At 33.2% G+C, this 25,867-nt stretch overlaps 1 protein-coding gene, 1 long non-coding RNA gene and 1 pseudogene across 2 annotated transcripts; all 3 read right to left on the bottom strand.

Annotated features, from left to right (window-relative positions):
- Nucleotides 1–14,636: 14,636 nt before the first annotated feature.
- Nucleotides 14,637–15,445, bottom strand: LOC130498051 (uncharacterized; annotated as a pseudogene).
- A 3,141-nt stretch (nt 15,446–18,586) lies between these two features.
- LOC108816484 (non-functional pseudokinase ZRK15) lies at nt 18,587–20,355 on the bottom strand. Its single transcript, XM_018589061.2, has one exon. It carries the CDS (start codon nt 19,966–19,968, stop codon nt 18,838–18,840), a length of 1,131 nt encoding a protein of 376 aa, XP_018444563.2. The 5' UTR covers nt 19,969–20,355; the 3' UTR covers nt 18,587–18,837.
- A 2,296-nt stretch (nt 20,356–22,651) lies between these two features.
- On the bottom strand, nt 22,652–24,229 carry LOC130497586 (uncharacterized). The gene is made up of 4 exons (XR_008936585.1): nt 23,771–24,229; nt 23,401–23,688; nt 23,162–23,313; nt 22,652–23,010 (listed from the first exon to the last, which is right to left on the bottom strand). It is a non-coding gene; the product is annotated as an uncharacterized LOC130497586 (long non-coding RNA).
- Nucleotides 24,230–25,867: the final 1,638 nt, after the last annotated feature.

The raw sequence follows: 25,867 nt of genomic DNA, 5'->3' as shown, positions 1-25,867 counted from the left end.
TCTTAATACATCGCAAAAGTTTTGCAAAGACATCAAAACACAAAAGTATAAAATATCTTGTGAATTGCAGTCTTTGAGAGACATCACAGACTCAAAAAGAAAAAAAAACGTCAAAAATGGCAATACCTTGTGAATTACAGTTTGTCACAAACTCTATTTTTATTTTATTTTTAAAACTAATAATTTAATTAATATTTTTTTTGTTTTTTCTACGAACCAGAGTTTTGTCGGTTTGTTGGTACGGTATGCATTTTCGGTTTAGGAAAGTTACTATTTCTATTGGGAAAAGGAAATCGGATTTTTTTTGAGGCTGTATAAATATGGGTCTAAGGGTTTGTAAATTATTATCACATCATTAATAAGAAACCCTAAACGGGTATTTGCCTCAATACGTTTTCTTCTCTATTCTTCTTCTAACCTAAACGACGGCTGTTCACAACAAGTGGTATCAGAGCCAGGTTGCGAACCCTAAAGGATGACCGGAGGAAGTTCTCTTAAGTTCGATGTTCCAAGATTCGATGGGAAGGGAAATTTCGGTCTGTGGCAACGGCGTGTTAAGGAATTGCTTACGCAGCAAGGGATGAAGAAGTCTCTGTTGGAGACGAAACCGGAAGTGATGGATCAGGATGATTGGGAAGAGATGCAGGATAAGACCGTCTCGACGATTCGACTCTGTTTATCGGATGACATAACACATCAGGTGATGGACCTCACAACTTGTAAGGAGATGTGGGATAAGTTGGAAAAGATGTATATGTCAAAATCGTTATCTAGCAAACTATACCTTAAGCAGAGGTTGTTCGGTTTGAAGATGTCTGAGAGCGGGGATCTGGTTGCACACGTCAACAACTTCAATCAAATCATCGGGGATCTGGTTCGTGTGGATGTGAAGATTGAGGACGAAGATCAAGCCATGATCTAGCTGTGTTCTCTGCCTCCTCAATATGAGACGTTGTTAACAGCTCTAACAGTCGATAAAACGACCATAAAGCTGGAGACAGTTTCTGCAGCACTACTCTCTCACCATGAAAGAAGGCAGAATACAGGCGTGGGTGACAACTCTCAAGGTGACGGGCTGTATGTCAGTCAGGATAGAGGAAGGCAGCGGGGGAAGCAGCAGGATGATACTAGCAAGAAAAGGTCAAAGTCAAAGTTCGGGAAGAAAGTAGTCTGCTATAGGTGTGGTAAGCCTGGCCACTATAGGAGAGACTGTCCGGACAAAGGGCAGAATTCGAAGGAGACATCGAACTCTGCAAACATGGTTCAGAAGGTGGAAGACTCGGAAGGATCAGCTGATTCAGATATGCTTGCTGTTACGTCAGGTGATCACTCAGATACCTGGATAATGGATACGGGCGCTTCATTCCACATGACCCCTAACAGGGAGTGGTTTGAAACGTACAAGGCTGGAAACATGGGCTCTGTTCGACTTGCGGATGACAAGGCGTGTGGTGTTGTGGGCATTGGACAAGTCAAGTTTCGGATGTATGATGGGACTATCAGGACATTAACTGATGTCAGACACATACCAGTCATGAAGAAGAATCTGATATCTCTGGGGTTGCTACATAGAAACGGCTTCAAGTACAAATCAGATGATGATGAAGTATTGAAGGTTTTCAAAGGTTCTATGATGGTGATGAAGGGACAGATGACAGCTGGAAGCGTATATCGGTTGATAGGGAACGTGGTTGTAGGTGGTGCTGCAGCTGCAGTTTCTGAGTCGGAGTGTACAACATTGTGGCATATGCGTATGGGCCACATTGGGGAACACGGTTTGAAAGAGCTCTTGAAAAGGGGTCTTCTGGACAGGTTGAAGGACTGCAAGATGGAGTTTTGCAAGTTCTGTGTGATGGGAAAACAGTCCAAGGTATCTTTTAAAACGGGCCAACACACGACAAAAGGTCTTATTGACTATGTCCATTCTGATGTGTGGGGGCCAACTCGGGTGCAATCTATGGGAGGATCAAGATACTTCGTTTTATTCATCGATGACTTCTCTAAGAAGGTTTGGGTGTACTTCATGAAGCAGAAATCTGAGGTGTTCGAAAACTTCAAGGTTTGGAAAGCTGAAGTAGAAAATCAGACGGAGAGAAAGGTGAAGTACTTGAGATCGGATAATGGCACAGAGTATACTGACGGGAAGTTCCAGAACTTTTGTGCGGAGCATGGCATTCAGAGGCACTTTACAGTGCGTAAAACACCTCAGCAAAACGGTGTCGTTGAAAGAATGAATCGTTCGATTGCAGAGAAAGCAAGGTGTTTGAGGTTGAATGCAGGGTTAGCAAAGCAGTTCTGGGCGGAAGCAGTAAACATGGCAGTCTATCTCATCAATAGATCGCCAAGAAGTTCCTTAGAAGGAAAGGTCGCAGAAGAGGTGTGGACTGGGGTAGATATTGATCTATCAAACTTGAGGATATTTGGATGTCCAGCTTACATGCTAGTTGCGGGAGATGAAAGATCAAAGCTGGATTCAAAATCCAAGAAGTGCATTTTTCTAGGCTTTGAGAAAGGTGTTAAAGGATTCAAGTTATGGGATCCTGAGGCAAGGAAAAGGGTGTTTAGTCGAAATGTGGTCTTTGACGAGCAGTATATGGTGCAGCAGGCGATATCAGACCGAGTGCCTGTGACCATTGAGACTATCACGGATTCTGAAGTTACTCAGGAGGAGTCTGGTGCAGATAAACCAGATGAAGTTAGTGATGAGCGGTCTGTGGAAGTGGCACAGAAAGAGGTTCAACGTGGAACAGAGGAGAGTTTGGTTTCTAGAAGACCAAAACGTGCAATAAAGGCTCCAGTCAGGTTCGGGTTTGAAGACATGGTCAACTATGCTCTTATGGTCGAGATGGATGATCCTACCACCTATCATGAAGCTATTAATAGCGATGAGAGGGATGAATGGATTGGTTTTATGACGGAAGAGGCAGTAAGTCTGGATAAGAACGAGACTTGGAATCTTGTGGAGTTACCTGAAGGGAAGAGAGCAATTGACTGCAAGTGGATCTACAAGAAGAAGGAAGGGATGTCTGTGAAAGAACCTAAGAAGTTCAAGTCCAGAGTAGTGGCAAAAGGGTACTCGCAGAAGAAAGGAATAGACTACGACGAGATATTCTCGCCGGTAGTACGACACACTTCCATACGAGCTGTGTTGGGTTTGGTAGCTGTTTGGGATCTGCATCTTGAGCAGATGGACGTGAAAACGGCCTTCCTTCATGGAGAGTTGGAGGAGGAAATATATATGGAGCAACCTGAAGGTTTGGTTAAGCCTGGAGAAGAGCATCTGGTGTGTAGATTGAAGAAGTCTTTATACGGTTTGAAGCAGGCTCCAAGGCAGTGGTACAAACGGTTTGATTCATATATGATGAAAATAGGCTATCAAAGGTGCGAGTACGATTGTTGTGTGTATGTCAAGTCCCTTGACCATTCTCCCATATTCCTGCTGTTATATGTTGATGATATGCTCATTGCTGCAAACGATATGGATGACATAAGTCGTTTGAAAGGGTTACTGGGACGAGAGTTTGAGATGAAGGATCTTGGTGCTGCAAAGAAGATTCTTGGAATGGAGATTCGCAGGGATAGAAGCTCTAAGAGGTTATGGCTTTCTCAGAAGAGCTACATTGAGAAGGTGTTAGAACGTTTTGATATGTCGAATTCAAAACCAGTCTCTACACCATTGGCGAAGCACTTCATACTTACAGCAGAGCAAAGTCCAAAGTCTGCTGAAGAACTCAAAGATATGGCGGAGGTTCCTTATGCTAGCGCAGTTGGTTGTTTGATGTATGCAATGGTGTGTACAAGACCGGATCTAGCACAAGCAGTTAGTCAAGTCAGTAAGTACATGTCGAATCCTGGGAGGAGACATTGGGATGCTGTGAAGTGGATCCTAAGATACTTGCGAGGTACAAGTGACTATGGGCTTATGTTTGGTGGAGAAGTGCATGATTCAGTTATTGGGTTCGTGGATTCAGATTATGGTGGAGACCTTGATAATAGCAGGTCAACTACGGGGTATGTATTTACTCTTGCAGGAGCACCTATTTGCTGGAGATCGGTACAACAAGGTATTGTAGCGATGTCAACCACTGAAGCTGAATACATGGCACTTGGAGAAGCAGCTAAGGAAGCAGTATGGGTACAAGGACTTGTATCCGAGTTGGGTGTTGATCAAGAAGGTGTTCAGCTACACTGTGATAGTCAAAGTGCGTTATGCTTGGCTAAGAATCAAGTGTATCATGGAAGGACGAAGCACATACGTATAAGGTTTCACAAGATAAGGGAGTTAGCAGCTTCTGGAGAAGTCTTATTGGAGAAGGTGCATACGTCGGAGAATCCAGCTGACATGTTGACCAAGCCTGTTACAACGGAGAAGTTCAAGCATTGCTTGAATCTGCTCCGTGTTTGCCAATGCTAAGAAGCAATGGAGGTTCCCCCCAGAAGATAGACGGGATAAGGAGTTTTGTAGAGATTTTTCGTCAAGGTGGTGTTTATTGCATCTGTTTGTCTTAAATCTCTGTTGTACCAGTAAAATGCCCAGTAAAAGGTACGGTATGCCTTTTCGGTTTAGGAAAGTTACTATTTCTATTGGGAAAAGGAAATCGGATTTTTTTGAGGCTGTATAAATATGGGTCTAAGGGTTTGTAAATTATTATCACATCATTAATAAGAAATCCTAAATGGGTATTTGCCTCAATACGTTTTCTTCTCTATTCTTCTTCTAACCTAAACGACGGCTGTTCACAACAATATATATATAAGTTAAACAAATACCCGCACGTGTGTGCGGATCAAAATCTAGTATAGATTAAAGAGTGAATTTGCTCAAAATCCTAAAAGAAATTGGATATTAGGGATTTGCCATAGGATGGAGGGAGAAATGGTAGTGATGGGGAGAAAAAAATTGGGGGATTTAGTGTGTGGAATGCAAATAGGGTGAGTTTGGTGTGTAGGGAGTGCAATTATTCTAGATTAAAATACTAATGTGGAGTTGTATATGTGCAGTGATCGAACAATCAAAATTACCTATTCTTTTTTGTTTTCACCAATGTGTGGGACATTATGATGATCATGCATGTTTCACCGAGTGCACACCTAAAGGGTACGATCATGGATTATGTATGAATAACGTTTGCTGTTGCTTCAATGATAAATGATCATACTCTCGGGATTTGGGATTGTATTTGAGATTCTTGAATATTTACTTTCTTAATCATTGTTGCTTTCCAACTTGTTGGTAATGGAATAAAAACATGAATTATTAAATAAGTGCTTTGACAGCCTAAAAATGTTTTCTTCGAAGGTCTCTGTTTTCTACTCAAAATAATCATATATTGTAGCAAATATGTTTGATTCAAATCACTCAATCAATTCATCTATCTTGTTAAAACAGGAACATTACAACTTCTTCTAGGTAGATTTTTAAAGGTGGACCTCATATATTTAAATTAAATGTCTCATTCTTTATATAATACATACCATAGTCTAACTTTGCATTGATATATTTCCTTAAATACATTTCTTCTTTTTGTCCATATTCCATATATGACTTTTACATTTATTACATATCGATTTAAATAAGATATATACTAAGAATACTAAAAATATTAACTGTTCTATAATTACCCCATACAATTCATTTTAAATTGATCAGTATATTTTCATTGGCCATATTGATTTTATTGGTGCGAATAACATTAGGTAGATAAGTCATAGACACATACATAAAGATATGACTATTTTAATAACTACGTTGGGCCTAATCTACTTTCTAAAACAAATAACACATAGCTTCATATATTGTATAGAATATAATAATATTGTATAGTATTATACTTATACAATAATACTAAAAACAAACCAAACTGAAATATAATATACATCGAAAATGCTTTGAACCATTACACACCAAATATATTAGACCTCAGAGATAAAATTCACTTTGAAATTACGTAATAATTATTTTAAAAAATTAAATTTCGTAATGTACAAAAAACATAAGTTTTATATAAAATTTTGTGTTACAATAAAAAGACACAACTCGCGCTTGCAAAATGTTATTTTTACATACGAAAGAAAGTTTTGATATTGTTCTATAAACACAAAATTGAATTATACAAACTCGATACTACATAAAACTAAATAATATAGAATACATTTTAAAAATAAAATTCGTGCGGGTGCGCATATGTTTATATAATATATAAATATATTATGTTACACATATTTTCATATAAATAATACCCCAATGTAAGTTTTGTATAATAAATGTTGAAAATACAAAATATATAGCACTATATATTTTAAATAATATAGAAAAATCTACTTTACGTTATCATAAAATTTAAAAATCAAATTTAGTAATTAAACACATTGCTTATTTAAATACATTAGTACACATTGTTATTTATCAAAACTTTATATTAATACACATTGCGATCATGTATAAAATTTAGTAAAAACAAAGATAAAAAAAAAATTGACTCCCGCTCGGTCGAGCGGGCCATGATCTAGGTTTAAGGTAAAGAGAATGTCAAGATTAAGTTCTATTTTAGTATAAACCCAAAACCATTCATTGCTTAGAGTCATTTTAAACGTCATGCCGAAACTGGCGCACTAAACTTTGAACCAGTAGTACCACGCCCACAGTCTAAAGAAAACGTTAGTATTGAAGCTATTATCTTCATGATTCCTTAAGATTAAACTGTATCTCTGTAAGAACATACCTGCAGATTCCAGGGCCGGCCCAGAGGGGAAGCCACCCAAGCCATCGATTAGGGCATCCAATTTAAAGTGGCATATTTTCTATAAATTTTTGTTACTAATATTTATAGATAAAATAATTTGATAAGATACTTTAATTGAAAGTATACTTATTGGACATTTTTACTTATGATATTTTGAGGGCATAATTCAAATACTGAATTTTTTTTTAAAATGATATTTCATTCGAACATAATTAGTGGTATTTTATTTATGGAATTAATATTCTACAAGAATCAATGTCAAAATAGATTAGAAAGCCTACTATAATACTTTTTTGTTAAAGAATGATTGCTATATGACAAATATAAATTATTTAGTGTGCATTTTAGAATATAAGAATATCGATCATCACATATAAAAAAGTTTTTAAATGGCATAAATATTTATTTGTAGTATAACATGTTATTTAAGAGATTACCTAAATTGATTTTGTTATCGATCAAAACTGTTTAAGATTTGACTATATTTATTTAATGAATGTTTTTACATGGAAAAATTCAAAAGTATATTTTAATGTTTTAGATTTACTGTTTTAATTCAAATTTTAAATTACTTTTATATTATTTTTTTATAATTTCGATACAAAATATTAAAAGACATAGTTTTATAATTGGATTAGGGCATTGTTAAACGTTAGACCGGCACTGGCAGATTCTCATAACTCATTAAGATTCCTAAACCCATTTTGCAGAGAATTTTCAAAAAATAAGTGCTTTGTTTATCAATGACAGAACTGCTACTAAATTATAGAATGATAATCCCTTCTTTATGGGTAAACATATAGTTACAGACAGTTTTTACAGCTTAGAAATCTCAACCAAACAAATACAAATATGAAAAGAGGCTAGATACATAAGAATACTAAATAATGAAAAAGAAACTAAAACAAAATAAAATAAAAAACAATCTTAGTTTCAGATGGACAACTCCTGAATGCGTATAACTAAATCCAGGTCCTCCGTAAAAGAAATGAACTCCCCACTCGTCGTCTGTGTCCAAATTATTGACATCATAATATTTACTGTCCACGTTTGTCTTTAAACTTTGAACCGGTTGGAATTTGTTGCTAACCACAATTTCAAGATTCCGAAAATAATATTTACTTTTCTGAAACCTTCTGCAGGGAAGTGGCCTGTGCCCATTTCCGTGTTTGTGTCTCTGCCAAAACTATGGGAGTCTACTATCTCACCTCTCCAATGCACATTTTCTGCATATTCTAGATTTGTGAAAAGCTCCCCTGGCCAATATCCTACTATCAAGTTTTCTGGTCCTAAACTTAACCACCAGTTTCCTTGTTTTTGATCCTAATTTTTTTATGTTGTTAGTTGTAGCATACTAATAAAATAAATGTATATCATATTTTAAAAGTACACTAGATTTTGATCCGCGTTTTAAAAGCGCGGGATTATATTCTTAATTAAATATATATTCGGTAAAATCAAAAAATTTATATATTTTATATATTTTTATTTTCCAATATGTATATATATTATTACCAACATATACAATATTTATAATTATAGAAATTAATATGAGCACTATGTAAGTTTTTATGTGGATAATTTTTTTTTGTTGCAAAAGTTTGTTTCCAAATTTTGAGACGATAGTTTAAGAAACAGAGCCGGACCCATATATTTTTATCTTAACTTTTTCAATAAAAATATGGTCTTTACATTTATAAAATTAGTTTTTTACATGAGATATATTACTTTTGAATCACTAAAAATCTACTTACAAAAGTCAATGTTGGATCATTACATTATTTAAGTCTCCTTTGAGTCATGTTGATTCCTGCATTTCATCATTCACGGTTCGGTTCTTCATTCACCATTATTGTTCAGACTTCAGAGAAAGCAACACATCATCATATACAGTTCTTTGGTTTATTTCTCATGTTCAGGAATTTAAATCCATTTTTTTCTGAAACCCACCATACTAAAACTCAAACAAAAACCAAAGCTTATCACCACACTACTGTGCAGAGGAATCGTTAATATTTTCATAAAAGCACGAAAAAATCACATGTGTGGTGTGGGGAAGATCAAAAGAGGTCACAGTAGATAACCCATCAAACATATCATTGCTAGAGCCAGCAAGGAGTTCTCGAACCCACTTCGTATCAAGCTTCATATTTTAACCCAAAATAATCATTGAAAGCCTTAAAGAAAATAAAAGTATCCATTGAATATCAAAGAAGCTATGTGAAAGCTAATCTGCCATGAGATGAACAAAAACATATGCCAATCAGAAAACTTCTTTCTCAAAAACCCATATAAGCAGAGACGCGTCTGCTTTTAGATAACCCTAATCCTTCATCGTTATTAACGATTCTACATAAGTAACTAAGTAGAATATAAAATATAACAATAATGATCAACTAGATTTTGATCCGCGCTTTCAAAGCGCGGATTTATTTTTCTTTTATTTTTTTAATTGAAAAATATTTAGTAAATGTCATATTTTCATATATATATTTTTTTTTATAAAAGACTTAAGTTTTTTATCTTTCTTTATCGTGTTTCATTTTAAATGAGTATAGGCCTGAGTACAATATCCGGACCCGAAGAACCAACCCGAAACCGATCCGAAAATCAGGGTCCCGAACCCGATCAGACCCGGGGTAAATATCCGCATAAGTTCTAAATTGCTATATCTGAAGAACCGGTTCCAAACCCGACCCGAACCGAGAACCGAATGAGTACCCGAAGATATCCGAAATGTGAATATATATCTAAAAATATATGTTATAATTATATTTATTATTATTTTAATATTTTAAATTAATATTATAAGTTAACTATAGTAGTTATTTTCGGTACTTTTGAGTATTTTTGGATAAAATATGATAGTTTGGATAAAAGTTTACCCAAAAAAACTGTATAGAATGGATATTTTTGGTTACTTTTGGTTACTTTTGAGTAATTTAGATACAAAAATTTGAACCGAATCGGATACTTTGAGAACAAATAACCGAACCCGTTTTAGATACTTTGGTTATTTGGTTATTTTTCAGGTTCTTATGCATGAGAACCGAACCCACCTGGACCCGGAAAGACCCGACTCGAACCCGACCCGAAATTTTATAATACCTGAATGGGGTTTAATTTCAAAATCCGAAAAACCCGATACCCGAAAGAATCGATTCGTACCCGATGGGTACCCGAACGTCCATGTCTAGTGAGTATTTATGTTTAGAAAATTAAACTTTATTTTTAATGAATTAAGTTGGTATAACTCTGATAAATTAATTTTATTATGTGGTTATTTTTTTAAATAAAAAAATTATATACTTTTAGTAAAAAATTTTACTTTTCAGTGAAAAAATTCAAATTTTTTTATGAATGCTTAAATTATATTAAAAAAAAGAAAAACATAATAATTAAGTGATTAATTTTTGTTCACTACACAAAATATTAAGAATGATTGAAAAGAAATTATTTGAACTTGGAGAAAAAAAATAAGAATTAGATCCGATTTCTTAATCGGCCCAAATGGCCCAAGAGAAATCTAATGTGGGCAGTGGGCTGGATCCAAAAAAAAATCCAATATAGATATGTTATTAATATTACTTGATTGCCCTTAATTAAATATGCAATGTTAGTAAAGAAAAATGTATTTTTAGTAAAAAACCCAATAGAATCCTGCTTTAATAATATAGATACATTTATAAACAAATCTTAGATAATTAAATAGATTGCATCCGATTGGTTGCATTTATTAAACAAATTTAATTTTTAAAAAAAGAAAATAATGGCATGCCATTGTAAATAATGCAAATAACTAAGGGTACAATCCTATGAGGGATTTTGCTTTAATAGTATAGATATAGTGAAAACTTACCTTCCATACGCGGACGGTGAATTCATATTGTCTATCTCCAAGGACAGAAACATGACTAATGGCACCTCCGAGAACAATACTTCTACTGGTTTGAACAAACCCCGGACACCTGAGGTTATAGCATCCTGTTGTGTGGTATGCGTCACTGTATAAAATATTTAGAAATACTAGGTGTGTTGCCCGCATATACGGACACAATTTTCTTACGAATATTTATCATTTTATATATTTTATTAAAATATATATGCTTATTATTGTATTAAATTTTTAAAATACTAACATATTAAATATTAAAAATATTTTTGATTTTGAAATCTCATACTTTTGTTATCACTTTTTGTACACTTATTTTTACTTATATTTTGCTTATATTTTCCATTTCTTTTCCATTATTTATATTTTTCATTACATATATTTTGCTCATCTATACAGTTTAAACATAAAAATAAAATAAAAATTACTTACAAAAAGTAATAGTTGGATCAATATATTTATTGTTAGATTGAAACAAAAATAATATATATTTTTAGGTTTTGGATGATTATTATTAATATTAATTTTAATAATTTATCTAATCAAAAAAATTAAATTCGTTTCTTATTTTGTGGTTAATTTATTTTTTATTCATTAAGAGTATAAATGATACTGACCACTCTATTTTTTTATTTTAAAATATATTTTTAAATTCTGGATAATTCTTATCATTATTAATTTTATTTACTTTTGTAATCAAAAAAACAAATTTGTTTTTATTTTGTAGGTAATTTATATATTTATCCATTAAAGATATAAACAATATCAATCACTCTAAATTTTTTATTTTAAAATATATTTTTAAATTTTGGGTAATTCTTATCATTATTAATTTTAATCAGTTACCTAATCATAAAATTAAAATTTGTTTTTATTTATGGAGAATTTATATGTTTATTCATTAAGGGTATGAACGATATTAACCAGCTTAACTTTTAAAGTGAGAGCTCCGTTGCGAAAAATCACTTCGCAAATAATATTTTTCATTACATATATTTTGCTCATCTATACTATTTAAACATAAAAAAATAAAAGAAAATTACTTACAAAAAGTAATAGTTGGATCAATATATTTATTGTTAGATTGAAATAAAAACAATATATATTTTCATTAAAATAATATGATAAATATAAGTTCGTTTTATTTTAATATATATTTTTAGGTTTTGGATAATTATTATTAATATTAATTTTAATAATTTATCTAATAAAAAATTAGTTTCTTATTTTGTGGTTAATTTATATTTTATTCATTAAGTGTATAAATGATTTTGACCACTCTAAATTCTTTTATTTTAAAATATATTTTTAGATTTTTGATAATTCTTATCATTATTAATTTTATTTACTTATGAAATAAAAAATAAATTCGTTTCTATTATGTAGGTAATTTATATATTTATCCATTAAGGATATAAACAATATTAATCACTCTAATTTTTTATTTTAAAATATATTTTTAAGTTTTGGATCATTCTTATCATTACTAATTTTAATCAGTTACCTAATTATAAAATTAAAATTCATTTTTATTTTATGGATAATTTATATGTTTATTTAGTAAGGATATAAACGATATTAACCACTCTAACTTTTAACGTGGGAGCTCCGTTGCAAAAAATCACTTTGCAAATAATAGTATAGATTGTTATTGACATGAAAAAATCGGTACCAGTGTAACTGTGTAAGAGTTAAATGTACGGTTCACCAGAATTTCAAAACCCTCATATCCCTTTTTGTGGTATTTTGTTTCATCGTGATTGTGATAAACGCAAAGGCCTTCCAATAAGAATCAGTAAGTTATTCTCCTTTGTGTTATGTATACTCCATTTAAATATTACCTTCAGTATATTACTTTTCCTATCAATATTTCATTCAAGTATTAGTGCATTTTTGTATATCGGAAGATGGATCTTAGTAAAAAAACTTTCAAAACTAAAAAATATATTTTGTTATACAATTTTAGGATAGCGAATCTTATTTTCTCTAGGATATTTGTATTCGAGTTTAGGATAATAGTGAATCTTATTTTCTCATGTTCTTTTCTTTCTCTTACATAATCTTTTTTTTTTCTTTTGGTTTCTTAAGTTCTTTAACTCTTATAATTTTCATTCGATATTATATATAAGATATAAGCCTTTTCAATAATAATTAAATTAACTATATAAAAAACGCCATGAGAAGTTAAGTTCAACAAAACAAAAAAGAATTGATACGCTATTATGTTTTTTTTGCCTTTACTGATTGGCTTAATTTTGTAGACGGTATATATATATATATATACTAGGGTAGACCCGCCCTACGGGCGGGATTTGATGTATTTTTGTTTAAAATATACTTTTTGGAAGTGTTTATGTTTTTGTATTTGGATTTGTCAATCTTATGAATGTTCTTAGTTTTTAAAAATTTTGTTCAAGATAAAGTGGTTGATGTCGGACCAAATGAAAGAGTAATTTATTCTAGTGTGAGTGAGTTCGAGAGAGAGTGAGATTAATTATGCAATGGATTAGGAAAGAATGTTAATGATATATACAGTAAAAACTCTATAAATTAGTAATGTTGAGACTTTGATATTTTATTAATTTATAGAGTTATTAATCTACAAAAAAATTTCTTATTTCGATTTTCTATTTGAAGATATATTTCCTAAAATAAGAAAATATTTGATTTTAATGTCTATATATTAATTAACATTTTGAAATTTTACATTTATATTAGTTTTACTATATTATTTGGTGTATGATAATAATGATATGTTTCATAGAACTTAAATATGTTTTAGCTATTTTTACTAAATCTCATTAAAATATATTAAATGTTAAGAAAATATAAAAATAATTTATTGTAGATATAAAATAAATAATATAACGGTTGGTTTGTACTTATATAAAATATACATACATATAAATTATTAACTTATAATTTTAATGAGATCACATATTTACATAAGATTTTTTGAAAAATATTATCTTATTATTTTATCGATTTGTGTCTCGTATTTTGAATTGGTCCAACTTAAAATAAAAATAATAATTTATAATATTTATTAATTGATTGAGTATTAATTTATGGATTTTCTACTGTACTTTGAAGTTTTTTTTTTAATCTTTAAACCTGCTAATTTCTTCTTAAAATGTGAATCAATATAAAATTCTGTTAATGTTAAAAATTTCTTTAGTGGACATGTGACTTATCACCATTTAATATTTACTTGGTTGGTTCCTAGTGATTAAAAAGTGGTTTATTTTATAAGAAGACCATGTCAACGCTTCATTCCGATTGAGATGGTTAAGTCTATCATAAATTAATTGAACGATGATAGTGTAATGATAGGCTTTGTGCGTTCTTATATTAGATCATTTGGCTGTGTTAGTAGTTTGTAAACCCACTGTTTGGACAATGTAAGCTGGCTGTTCGATTAGGTAAATTTGTGAATGGGAAAAAAATGTTCTACTCGCAGTGAACATAACTATGTGTCTATTTTAAATTGTGCAGGCATATGAAGACCAGATGCAATTATCGTGTGCACGTCCAAGGTGGTTATGTTATGTGTGCCCGTCCATGGTGGTAACAGAGATTAGTATACTGCTGTTAGTTTACCGTAACAGAGTGAAATTTGAAATCACGTAGGGGTGCATTTCATAGATTCTAAAATATTTCTATGTAAACTATACAAGTCACTACAGCTGCTTCTCATGTATCAAGAGAGGCGATGGCTCGCCGGAATCAACTTCTGGTCAAGGAGGGGCATGTCTACCCCATGAGCTCGCCACCTTTCTTCAAATTACAAACCTCCCAAAATTTCAACATTTGGACTTCGACGATGTCGTTACAGTAGCGGCTTTTAGATAGGCAATCAAAATGGAAGAAGCTGCCATCGCTGGTGAGTGATTCTCTTAGGATAAGAGGGAGCAAGAGACATGTAGCGAAGCGGACTCTCTTATTTGTAGGTATATATTATCTAAAATGAAGGAAAGAGGGGTAGTCTTAAGAAAACACTATCATGTTGATTGACCAGAAACACTATCATGTTTTATTTTTTTGAATAAATCATGTTTATAGATTGAAGAAACACTATCCTGCACATCTCGTCCTGCAAACAAACTAAGATTCTCATGTCATCCAGACAAAGCATTTTTCTTCACATCTTTTCCCTTGGCAAACCAACATTTCTCATTCTGCTGTGATTTAACAACTCCTTAGCTCTTGTCACTTATCAAATAGTCCTAGGGTTTACTCCCTAATAGATCCACTTTGGTAAGATCTCCGCTGCAACAAAATAATCATCCACACCGATTCCTCCTTGATTCATAGTGTTTTATTATGTACTGATAGTCCATCAATGTTTCTTCTCTTACAGACCATTGTACATGCTGATCAAGAAACTTAGACAAAACAATTCCTTCTACAAAGGGTGCCTTAGCTCCTCTGCTTGATCCATTCGTTTCCTTTAGTGGCTCTACAGATAGAATCTTTTCATAAAGTCCCGTTCTTTACAAATTACAATAGCAAAAGAAAATAAACATAATGAAAAGTATTATGAGCAAAAACATTGTCTGAATGATGAGATTTAATGTTTTTAGCTATCATCTAAATTAAGAGAGCTAAGAAACCGTCTGTAGGCTGAAGTGAAGGTAAGCTTGGTTGGATCAGGAGGACTGAGAAACGTTAGTAGACTGAAGTTGAGAAAAGCTTGATTGGATCAGGAAGATTTCGATTATCATTGCTGCTTGCCACAGAAAACGCAGATGACTCGACACCTCTCAGAATCTTTCCGGGTACGGATTGATTGAATGCAACCGTAAACCATTACGCCTTGATTGACCAGAGATGGTGGATTGATTTCAGTTTTAGGCCTAATTAAAAAAAGAGAGTCCAACAAATTTAAAGCAAACAAAGAAACCCAAAGTAAACAAAGTCGTAGAAGAAGAGTTTCAAGAGAAGCCACACTCAGTTCCTAATGAAGCTATTTAATGGTGTATCGGTTTGCCGTTGATGGAGAATCTTGATTCACCGTCGCATATCATCCCTCCTCTGTCGGTGTTGATACTGAGAAGGTCACACATGTTGGATTCCTCCGAGTGGCAGTGACGGCAGTCTCCACAATCTCCGGTGAAGATGGGAAGAACGTGATCTCCTGGTTGAAGCTCAGCCACTCCTACAACACTCTCCACAATGCTACACAACAACAGCAAAACAAAACTCAACTCTCTAAACCCTAACAGCAGAGACCAAAACTGAAAAAAGAGAGATTTTTTTCGATTCTGGTGGTGTAGTATTGAGCTCTCTTTGAAAGCCTTTAGTCAAAAAAAAAAAGTATTGAGCTCTTTGATGAGTTCCTGGTTTCTACTGAAGGAGACATCGATTGTTGAATAGAAGGGTTGGTGAATAGTTGACCAAAGTCCAGATTCCACAATAACAGCAATCTAACCTCAATTGTGGAAGAAAATCTGTCGGACTTCAAATCGGAAAGAAAAACTTTGGATTTAGCCATTTTCGGAAAAAAAATTATTTCGTTTGAACAGATTGATAAGATGGTTTGAGAGGAGGAATGCATAACTTTTTATACTCGCAGATACACCGACTCACTGATCTTAACCATGCATTGAAGACTTTGTTGGGGTTAATTCAATTAAATGGATTAAAGACGATGAAGGCATACCGTTACAGACGTTTGAGAGATAAGGACGAAGATCTTTTTTTTTTTTTTTTTTTTTTTTTGAACAACGATAAGGACGAAGATCAAAAGTCTGAAGAAAGACGAACTACAATTATTGGGCTATTGAGCTACTTCTATATCTAAAGTTAAACCCATCCGATTTTTTAGCTCAGAAACACTTCAAAATGTATATGTAAAGAAAGATGCCCAACTCACCAGAATATCTGAGTTAATGAAACGGGGAGTATTGAGAGCACATGACACGTGTCGACGTCGCACAGGTCCTATTTCTGACATGGCATCCTAGCTATCGCAACAGGAGGGATACACCATGATTTATAGTAATAGATTGGATTAAATTGATGAATCAGCTTAAGTTTGGTATTTTCATGCTTTGAATTAGTTTAATTTTTATTTTATTTTCCTGCATGTAACAAGAAAATACCAAAACATTGAAACATACAATATTTATTTTGATTTACTAAAAGGGATCTAGGCATATATGCGTGTGTTCCACACACAAAAAAAAAACTGATATTGTTTATAATGATGTATCTTTGGTTTAGTTTATTATTAACAAAATTTGTTTTTGTTATTATCTTAATATATATTTTTTATTATAATATAGATTAACACATGTCGCAATCTTAAAAAATTTAATGACACGTGTCACGATCATGTTAATTAGTAACTTTGAAGAACCAAGCTTTATATAATAAGATCAATATTTTCTAAATTAATTGAATTTAATATAGACTCGACTGTACTGATATATGTACACTTATAGATTCAATAGTATAATATATCTTTCTATAAAGTATAGTATTACTTTAGAGTTTAGAATAATTATTTTCTTTAGATTGATGATAATATAATAACAATATATAATGTATGTTTTTAAATGTAAAATAAATAAAATAAGATAATATAAATCAAAATAAACTTACCGTCCAGAAAACAAATACCCTTGGCCTGTTGTCGGTGTAAAGCTGCAACTATAAAAATTGTTGGTTTTAAAAATACTTAATTAACAAATTAGTAATATGGTAAATATTAAAAATATACACCACTAATTATGTAAATCAAATATATATATAAATGAAAATTAATCGCCCGCACAGTCAATATCTAGTTTTAATTGTAAGATGAAGTCAATTAAACACTGTACTTCTGTAGATGTTCCACAAAGAAGGATTTTTGGACCGAACTTAATTTTTGTGTGCGCTTATTTTTTTGAACACAGTGTGTTTCTTCGTTATGACTTATGAGTAATCACGCCTTTGTGAAGCTAAAGCTAGTAAGTGTAATTTTGAACGAATAGAATCCGAAAGAAACTAGAGGGAAAGAACCAAAGAAAAAGTATCGATTAAAATGATAATTGATGAATGACCGTCTAGGTTCTTGTGAGTTTGATTAATAACAATTTGCCATCATTAAAATTGGGTATTCGAGCCTTTGTTATCAATGTCAGAGCTTAGTTTTTTTTTTGAACAACAGATATTATGTTAAGCAAAAGAGAAAGTAGTATGAGGCCCATGGACTAATTTGCAGAAGGAGAAGAAAAATGACAAGGGATTTTGAAGACCTATTTAGCTAAATGGCCAGCTTCTCTGTTCTGTGAAAGAGGGATACACTGAAAAAGAATAGAAACAAAGTGAGAGACGGTTGATGTGGTGAAACAAGAATGTATTCCCACCAGCTATTAGAAGTTGTTTTTCATTGAGTTATTGTTCTCTAGTTCGTTTCCTTTTTACATTAAAATTCCAAGAATGTGGTGAAACAAAGCAACTCTTCATGCAGAGAAGTTGTCTTCCGTTATGCAAAACAGCAACTTCCGTATAACTACAAGAAATCATACGATTACAAACGGAGGTTTTCGTTGGTAATCTGTCGGGAATAATCACTCCCTATGACAGTATCCTCTAGTGATTGTTCTCTCGTCTCTCTTAGAAGGTTGAAACCTATTTCTCTATTCGGTGAGTATGTCTCTCTTCCACACCGGAAAAGAAGGTAAACACCAGGTTAACAAAAATCTCTTATGTTCTTTCTTTACTGTTTGATTCAAATTCCTCTGTGCTTGGTAAGATGATTATGCTTGGGATACAAATTACTCTAAGCTTGAAGTAATCGTTAAATCCTGATCATATTCAACGACCAAAACTTGGCTTTATACATTTTTCAAAACAAAAAAAAAGCGTGGCCTTATATCTTTTTATCTTTTGAGCAAAAAAGAGGTGAAACAAGATATATTCATCTCTGTTTCATAAACTCATCAACTCATCTCTTTTTTGATATGGAGTAACAAATGAATATGGAGTAACAAATGCTCCAACCCAACCAGTTGCTTTTTTTGCATAACGAAAGACACTTTTCTGCATGAAGAGTTGTTTTTGTTTCACCACATTCTTGGATTTTTAATGTAAAAAGGAAACGAACTAGGGAACAATAACTCAATGAAAATCAACTTCTAATAGCTGGTGGGAATACATATTAGAAATGACTTTGGCGTTTAACCTCTGACTTTGGCTAATCTTATTTGGGTTTCAGCGGAAGAAGAAGTTTTGACAGAACCTCTTTAGTTGCTTGGCCACTTCCACCATTTTAGGAACTTCCCCTCTAAGACCAATGCATCTTTCTGAGAGGACAAGGAAAGCTTCCATTTGGAAACGCTCTTCTTCATCAACTTCGCCCATTTTCTCTAACATCCTTGGATCCACGATCTCATCAACTCGTCCTTCCCCCATGGGCTTGGACAACAATCTTGAAAACTTTCTTTTCACTAAAGTTTTCCGATCCTTCCGGCCACAGATCTCACGAAATCTTTCCTCTCCTGTAAGAAGCTTTTGCATGAGAATCCCAAAGCCGAACGCATCAGTTTTCTCGGACACCACGTGACTGATCTTGTAATCATCATCGATGTAATCATACGCTCCCCTTACGTAATCAAGCTTGACAAATGTTTGTCCTTTTGGAATAGAAACGCAATAAGAGAAGTCGCTTAGCTTCGCAACACCATTTTCGTCCAGTACAATATTCCGAAGATCCATATTACTATAGACGAAGGGCCTTGGGAACGCAGTGTGAAGATAAGCTAAAGCAGTTGCGACATCCTCTGCTATTTTAATCCTCTTCTCCCACGACACTACCATCTTTAGGTCTATGGTTGAGTATTGTTTCTCTGAACCATAATAAACCATGAATGGAGTTTCAATCTCTAGACAACATCCCGCAAGTTTCATGAAATTCTTGTGACCACTGACCATCGATGATATCGTTATATCGCGGGCCTCCGGGTAAAAATCTTTAGGGAAAACGGACTGTGCGCGCCATAACTTCTTGGCGAGAATGGTGCGATGGTTATGGAGCGTACCTGAATACCATCTCTCGAAACCAAATAGTTGAGAAACACGACTACAGATACAGAAACTGTTGGTGGCTTTGGTGATGTCAGCAGCAGAGAATAATTTGATGGGATTAGATTTTCCATCGCAACATTCGATCAACTCTTCTGATAATATCTCTCCTCTAACGCGTCCTAGAACCAACCTCTGCTTCTTAGTAACGGCTCGAGACTTCTTCTTCTTCCACCAATCCATCTCAAAACCTACCAAGTTATAAGAAAAAGAACATACGTTACTTTGAAGATAAAATGGCCAATACTGAAGACCTCGCATTGAGTGATAAATAGTCGTCGTTGAACTGGATAGTGACCACTGTTTACTTTTAAAAAGAAATATAGAAACTAAGTTGCAGTAAAGAACGGCCTAACGTCTTAGGTACGTAGACTCGGAGAGACAAATACAATGACAACAACTACAATAGCAATAAAAAAAACAATAAACAATAAACTTCTTAAACAAAATCAACTAGAAATTTCATAGTCATTGAGATCTTAAACTAAAGATAAATCATCAAAGCACTTCACTTTCATTCAAAATAAACTAGAGTAATTTTGCTTTTGTGAAGTTAGAGCTATTAAATATAGAATCCGAAAACTAGAGTGAAAAAAACAAAAAAAAAACCTATTGATTAGGTGAATGACGGTCTAAGTTTTGATTAATAACAATTTTTCATCACCAAAATTGATACTCGATCCTTTGTAATATCAATGTTGTGTAGAAAAAAAATACGAGGATGAATCTACCTTTTAAACCTCTGTTTTGCTCAAATAGATAAGAAGATATAAAGCCAAAGTTGTGGTCACTGCATATTCCACAACTTTCACAATCCCTTTCCACATCATATGCATTTCCTCGGAAAGTCCTTGGGAGAAAAAACAAGTGAAAGATGATATAAATTGTTAATTATCTTATATATTAAAACAGACCAAGTGAAAGATGATGTAAATTGTTAATTATTTTATACATTAAAACATAAGTCATAATCTTGATTCACGTGTGATATTTTTAAAAATGGATTTTCACTAGAAATCAATTATCAATCATAGTGGTAATGTAAACCATATTAAAAGAAATTTATTATATTGAACTAAATATGATCATTTCATTTATTTTTATCTTCATAAATATAAGCATATATTTTATACAATACATTGGCGGGTTAACATTAATAAAATATATAATACATATATAAAATTAACATTTCTTAAATCTTTATATGTACAATAATATATTTAAACATGATGAACATAATAAAATGCTAAAAGTGATCAAAATTTGAAACTTGGATCAAAATTCAGTACAAATTAAATCTAAAATAATTTTGAAATATGATATTTCATGCTTATAATAATTTGTTTAATAATCAAATGCAAATTTAATAATATAAATATATAATAAGATGCAATAAATAAATGGTTTAAAACAATTGATTAATACAACATATAAACTATAAAGTGAACAAGTAATATAATATTTAAATATATGATTAATGTTACTAATGATGCAAAAAATGTATGTTAAAAATGAAAATAAAATCCGCACGGTTATGCGAATCAAAATCTAGTTAGACAACAATAAAATATGTGTAACTTCTATTTTTTTTATTTTTTTTAGTCATCGTCCCTTCTATTTTGTTATTATGGCTTTTTGTTATTTGCTTAAACATAGATTTGAAAACATTTTATGAAATGAATGTTGTTTCAAAACTTCATAAAAGATATATAAATTGTTTTCACAAAAGTACTACTGATCCTTCATCCTTAACACGCTTCTAATACTTTTTTGACAAATTCTAGTTGTATTATAAACTAGTGGTTTGCCGGCGCGTAATTTTATAATAATTTAAATAGATAATTTAAATATTAAAATGTATTTAAGTAAATATATCAACTTTTACTATCATTTTTTTTTCAAAATTATAAAAATATTTTAGTTTTAACTCCTACATCATTGATTATGAGATTTTTTTTAAAAAATGAAATATTTAGTAATATTTAAATATATGCATGAAAGTCGTATTAATCTTCACATAAAATATTTTATAATTTTATGTATTAGTTTTTGTTGTTTTGCTAAGACTTTTTAATAATTATGTTTGCATAGATTGAATGTATTCTGTTTTATTATATCAGATCAGAAAAGAGTTCATACTCATCACATCTCAGAGACATATATACTCACCAAAGTTTTATATATCACACGATGCATAAACATACACAAACATAAGTCCTCTGAAAATATTATATTTTTGTTTTTATTCACTACATAGTGAAGGTAATATATTTCCTGCTGCTCACTTTTGTCATCTTAAAAAAAGACTACTTGAAGAACCCTAAATCCTTCTTCCTTGTAACCATCTCCATCTTCTCAACGTTCGCACCACAATTATTATTCTCTTCTGTCTTGTTGAGCTAAACCACTTCGTATGTTCGGCTCTGTATGAAAAATATTTGCTTTGAATACCCAGCAGAGTAGGTGCTGAAAATCTGTAACCTCCTTGAATAGTTTCTTTCAAAGTTTCCGAGGAGTTTACCTGTTTTTCTTTTATTTATTGTAACATCAGGCTATCTACAAACACATGTACTGTATGTAATAAAATTGACAACCATGTGTTTTTAAGAAGTGCGAGTAATTAGTGTCATAAGTCCGTAATTCTTCTTGCAAGTGCACAAATGTACATTTCTATGTTGTCAAACTGCATAAAAGATAACTAACAGGAAATGATTTATATGAATAAGTGAAACACAATTGTTGTTATAATAGCGTTGTACTAAAATCTAGAATGTAAAAAATACAAACAAAGCAAAAAAAAAAAGAGAGAAAGCTAACAACGCAAACATCAAGCTTTCAAAGGTTTTCCCAGAAAGAGAATCAGATGAGAGAATTATCCGTTTCATGAGACAAAGTGAAAGCAAAGCTCATGAAAATTCCAATGTAGTACATGGTTCAACATGAGTGGTCAAATAATCAATTCCATTAGATACATTACGGTAGTCAAACACAAACAGAAGACCGAGGTGATAAGTCAAGTTCTATCTCAGAGGAATAAGGCAGTTTGTGCCATTGTTAATAATTGAAACAGCAACTATATCACGTTAATTTTTAAAACAAAAGGAAACAGATTTAAGCGAAAATGAAAAAGATAATAAAACCTAGCAAGTTGTTCTTTGGTCGTTGCAGAACGTCCGGCACTGGAAGCATTAGAAGTAGATGGCTTCTCTCCAACATTGCAAGTGTTACCACTTACCCATATTTGTCATCTCTTCATGATGCCACAACTTCAGGCAGCCTTACTTCAGGGATATTTGCACCTTCCTGCTAATAAGGTAAGGAACACACAGATTATATATTGTAAGTAGCTGCAAATTCAGCAAATTCACATTAAGAAAAAGGACCAACAGTTTCAACAAAGGATAGTTTGTTCATCTACTGCCGAGGTCATGTGATTCAAGATGAAAAGACTCACCTCAGTGAGCCTGCGAAGATTTGTGTCCGTCCCATCAAGAAATGCTTGTGGTATTGCAGAATTGCAAATGTTTATACCCATCAAGAAACCCTTGCAAGATTGCTTGAAAGCTCAAATATCACGCAACATTTCCTTTTCTGAAACTCCATTACCTGCATAAAGACAAAGCCAAAAAAGATCACACAACACAATCATTCAGAGAGAAACTAATCAAAGGGATCCAAGCTTAAAACTATAACCTGGTTGTTTTCTTGCATATCTCGCACCGAGACTGAAAACTCAATGATGGTCCAGCTCAACGTGCTAAATAGCCGGTTAAGAAAAGGATCCAACCTTAAACTCTATAAATGTTGCATATCTCCCAATACCTCAGAAAACGAACCTCTTCAGTGTTGGAGCAGCACCCAGCTTTCAGATCGGTAAGGAGGGTGAAAGATTCATAAGCAACGGTAGACACTTCCCTCAGACAGTTGTTGCCTGAACTTGAGCTGGCGAAGAGCAGTAACAGACCCATGAACCATCGTCGCCTGTTGAAAAACAGAGAGACAATTGATTATGAAATCCATAGATTTTGAGGAAATAAAAAATTACAGCAAGAAAAGTTCTTACATTCTCATTGATGAGCAACATGTCAACACTGATGAGGTCTTCACTGGTGATATTTCTGGCCTCCCAAAAATGCAGCAGACGCACCTCCGTGGTGTTAGAGTATCGGCCGGCTCTGAGATCAGCAAGCAGAGTGTATGAAGACATGGAAATCGATCACTGGAAATTAGAATCCTTTCTGATATTGTGAGAGGTGCGCTCATCGCAGCAGGAGGAGACCGATATTTATAGGGAAGCCTTCTTTGGGTTTTTAAGGAAGACAAAGAGGTACTTTTAAGTCGGGTTGGATCAAACGATTAAAGTCGGAGTAAAGAGGTGATTAATTGAAAGGAGAGACGTTACTGATCAACGCCGCCGACTGAAGTTTGAGGATCACATCGGGGAGATCGCAGGGATGTGAGGAAGACGAAGTGACGACAGGAAGAGGGTTGCTGGAGAGATGGGCCTGGGCCTGATTCACAATCAAAGAGAAAGCGCGTTTTTAGAAAAAAAGGAATAGAGCAGTCACGTCGCGACACGTGTCGCAAAATACCCCATCCTTCTTTGGTGTTGTGGATAGTCTAAGAAGGCAGATTCTTCTACTTTATTGTATTAGATGTGAAGTTACAAGATCAGAGTGAAGTATTGGTGCAAACCACCGAGGTAAATACACATTGACTGAATACAAAATATTGGATCAAAGAGCTTTCTTGGCTAACATGTGTGCTGCTCTGTTTGACTCTCTGTACGTATGAAATATAGAAACAGTTTGAAACTTCGACGACCACCAATTGATGTTACGACAAACCTTAGAAATAATAAGAAGTCGCAGATAAGTGTAAAAACAAGTTGTTATCATCTCCTTCGAAGCTGGTCTGTCGATAGCCACCAAATAGTATTCTTGACTAACTCGAAGTAAACCCTTAGTTTCAGCATTAAGGGCGGAGTCCGAAGCTTGATGATCCCAAAAGATAGCCGAACGAACTTGTATGATCTTCGAGAATCCAACCACCAGAACAAACACGTGAATCAAGCACCTATCTTTATTGAAAGTTGCATTCCAATCGCACAGTTGTAATAGTGTCTTGGAACTGTCGGTGGATAAGGCTCAAGACAGAACAACAAACTCTCTATTTCGATACACTTTTCAAATTTTGATCCATACTATTTAGCGTGAAAGGAATGTGAGACGACGTGGGGAAGCTCCAGAGGCTCCAATACTCATCTTAAGATTCATGACATTGACAAATCAGTATGTAACAGAATAACATCTCTTCATGTTCGAGGAAGCAAAATATTTGCCAAAGCTAAGGAGTTTGGTTTGCTGCCAGACAGTAATCAAATACTCTGTTATAGCTCTATTTTCTTATGAATTTTTTACCCTCCAAGACACTTTATGACTTTGGTATTACATCCCAAGACACATTACACTTGTGAGACACATTATTGAGTATAAAAGACATTAATATCCTTTGACCAAGACATAACAAAGTTTTCTTGCTTCTCTTATCCAAGTTCCCACGTGTCCAACTTGATCCTAAAGTTAAATCTTTTTGATTTAAAAATTTTAATACCTCCACATTCATTTTTTTCTCGTTTCCCAGAAGTGACGAAAGCCACAAAACCTTTTCTGAAAGCCAAAATGTTTAAATGTACCTCGTAACCTTGTCCACGGAACATCGTCCACAAAACTTTTTCCACAGAACTTTGTACACAAAACATTTTTTCATCAAACTTATTGTACACAAAAGAAATTTCATCCACCAAAATTGTAGGTTTTGGAAAAAGTCACTGCAAAAATATTAAAATATTTTATATAAATTCGTCCACAAGTAAATAAATGAAACAAGTTCTAGATAGATTCATTATATATGAAAGCACTGTGGATGGAAGTTTTGTAGACATATTTCATGGATATCGTAGATGGAAGTATCATGGATGCGCTCTCAACGATTTGGGTGAAGGAAGGGAGGGTAGTTAGGAAGTTGAAAAATTTGAAGGGCCTGGTTCCGGGAGAAGGCAAGGGGCAAGAGAGGTTCAGGAGACAAGGCGTGTGGTCAGAGAATTCGTAAGGAAGGAAGGTAGCAATGCTGTGAGGGAAAGATTCAATCCACTGATCAT

The sequence above is a fragment of the Raphanus sativus genome, chromosome 7 (genome assembly GCF_000801105.2).
Source record: "Raphanus sativus cultivar WK10039 chromosome 7, ASM80110v3, whole genome shotgun sequence".
Classification (NCBI taxonomy): domain Eukaryota; kingdom Viridiplantae; phylum Streptophyta; class Magnoliopsida; order Brassicales; family Brassicaceae; genus Raphanus; species Raphanus sativus.
Note: the sequence above shows the minus strand (reverse complement) of the source record. Positions and strands in the feature narration are given on the sequence as shown.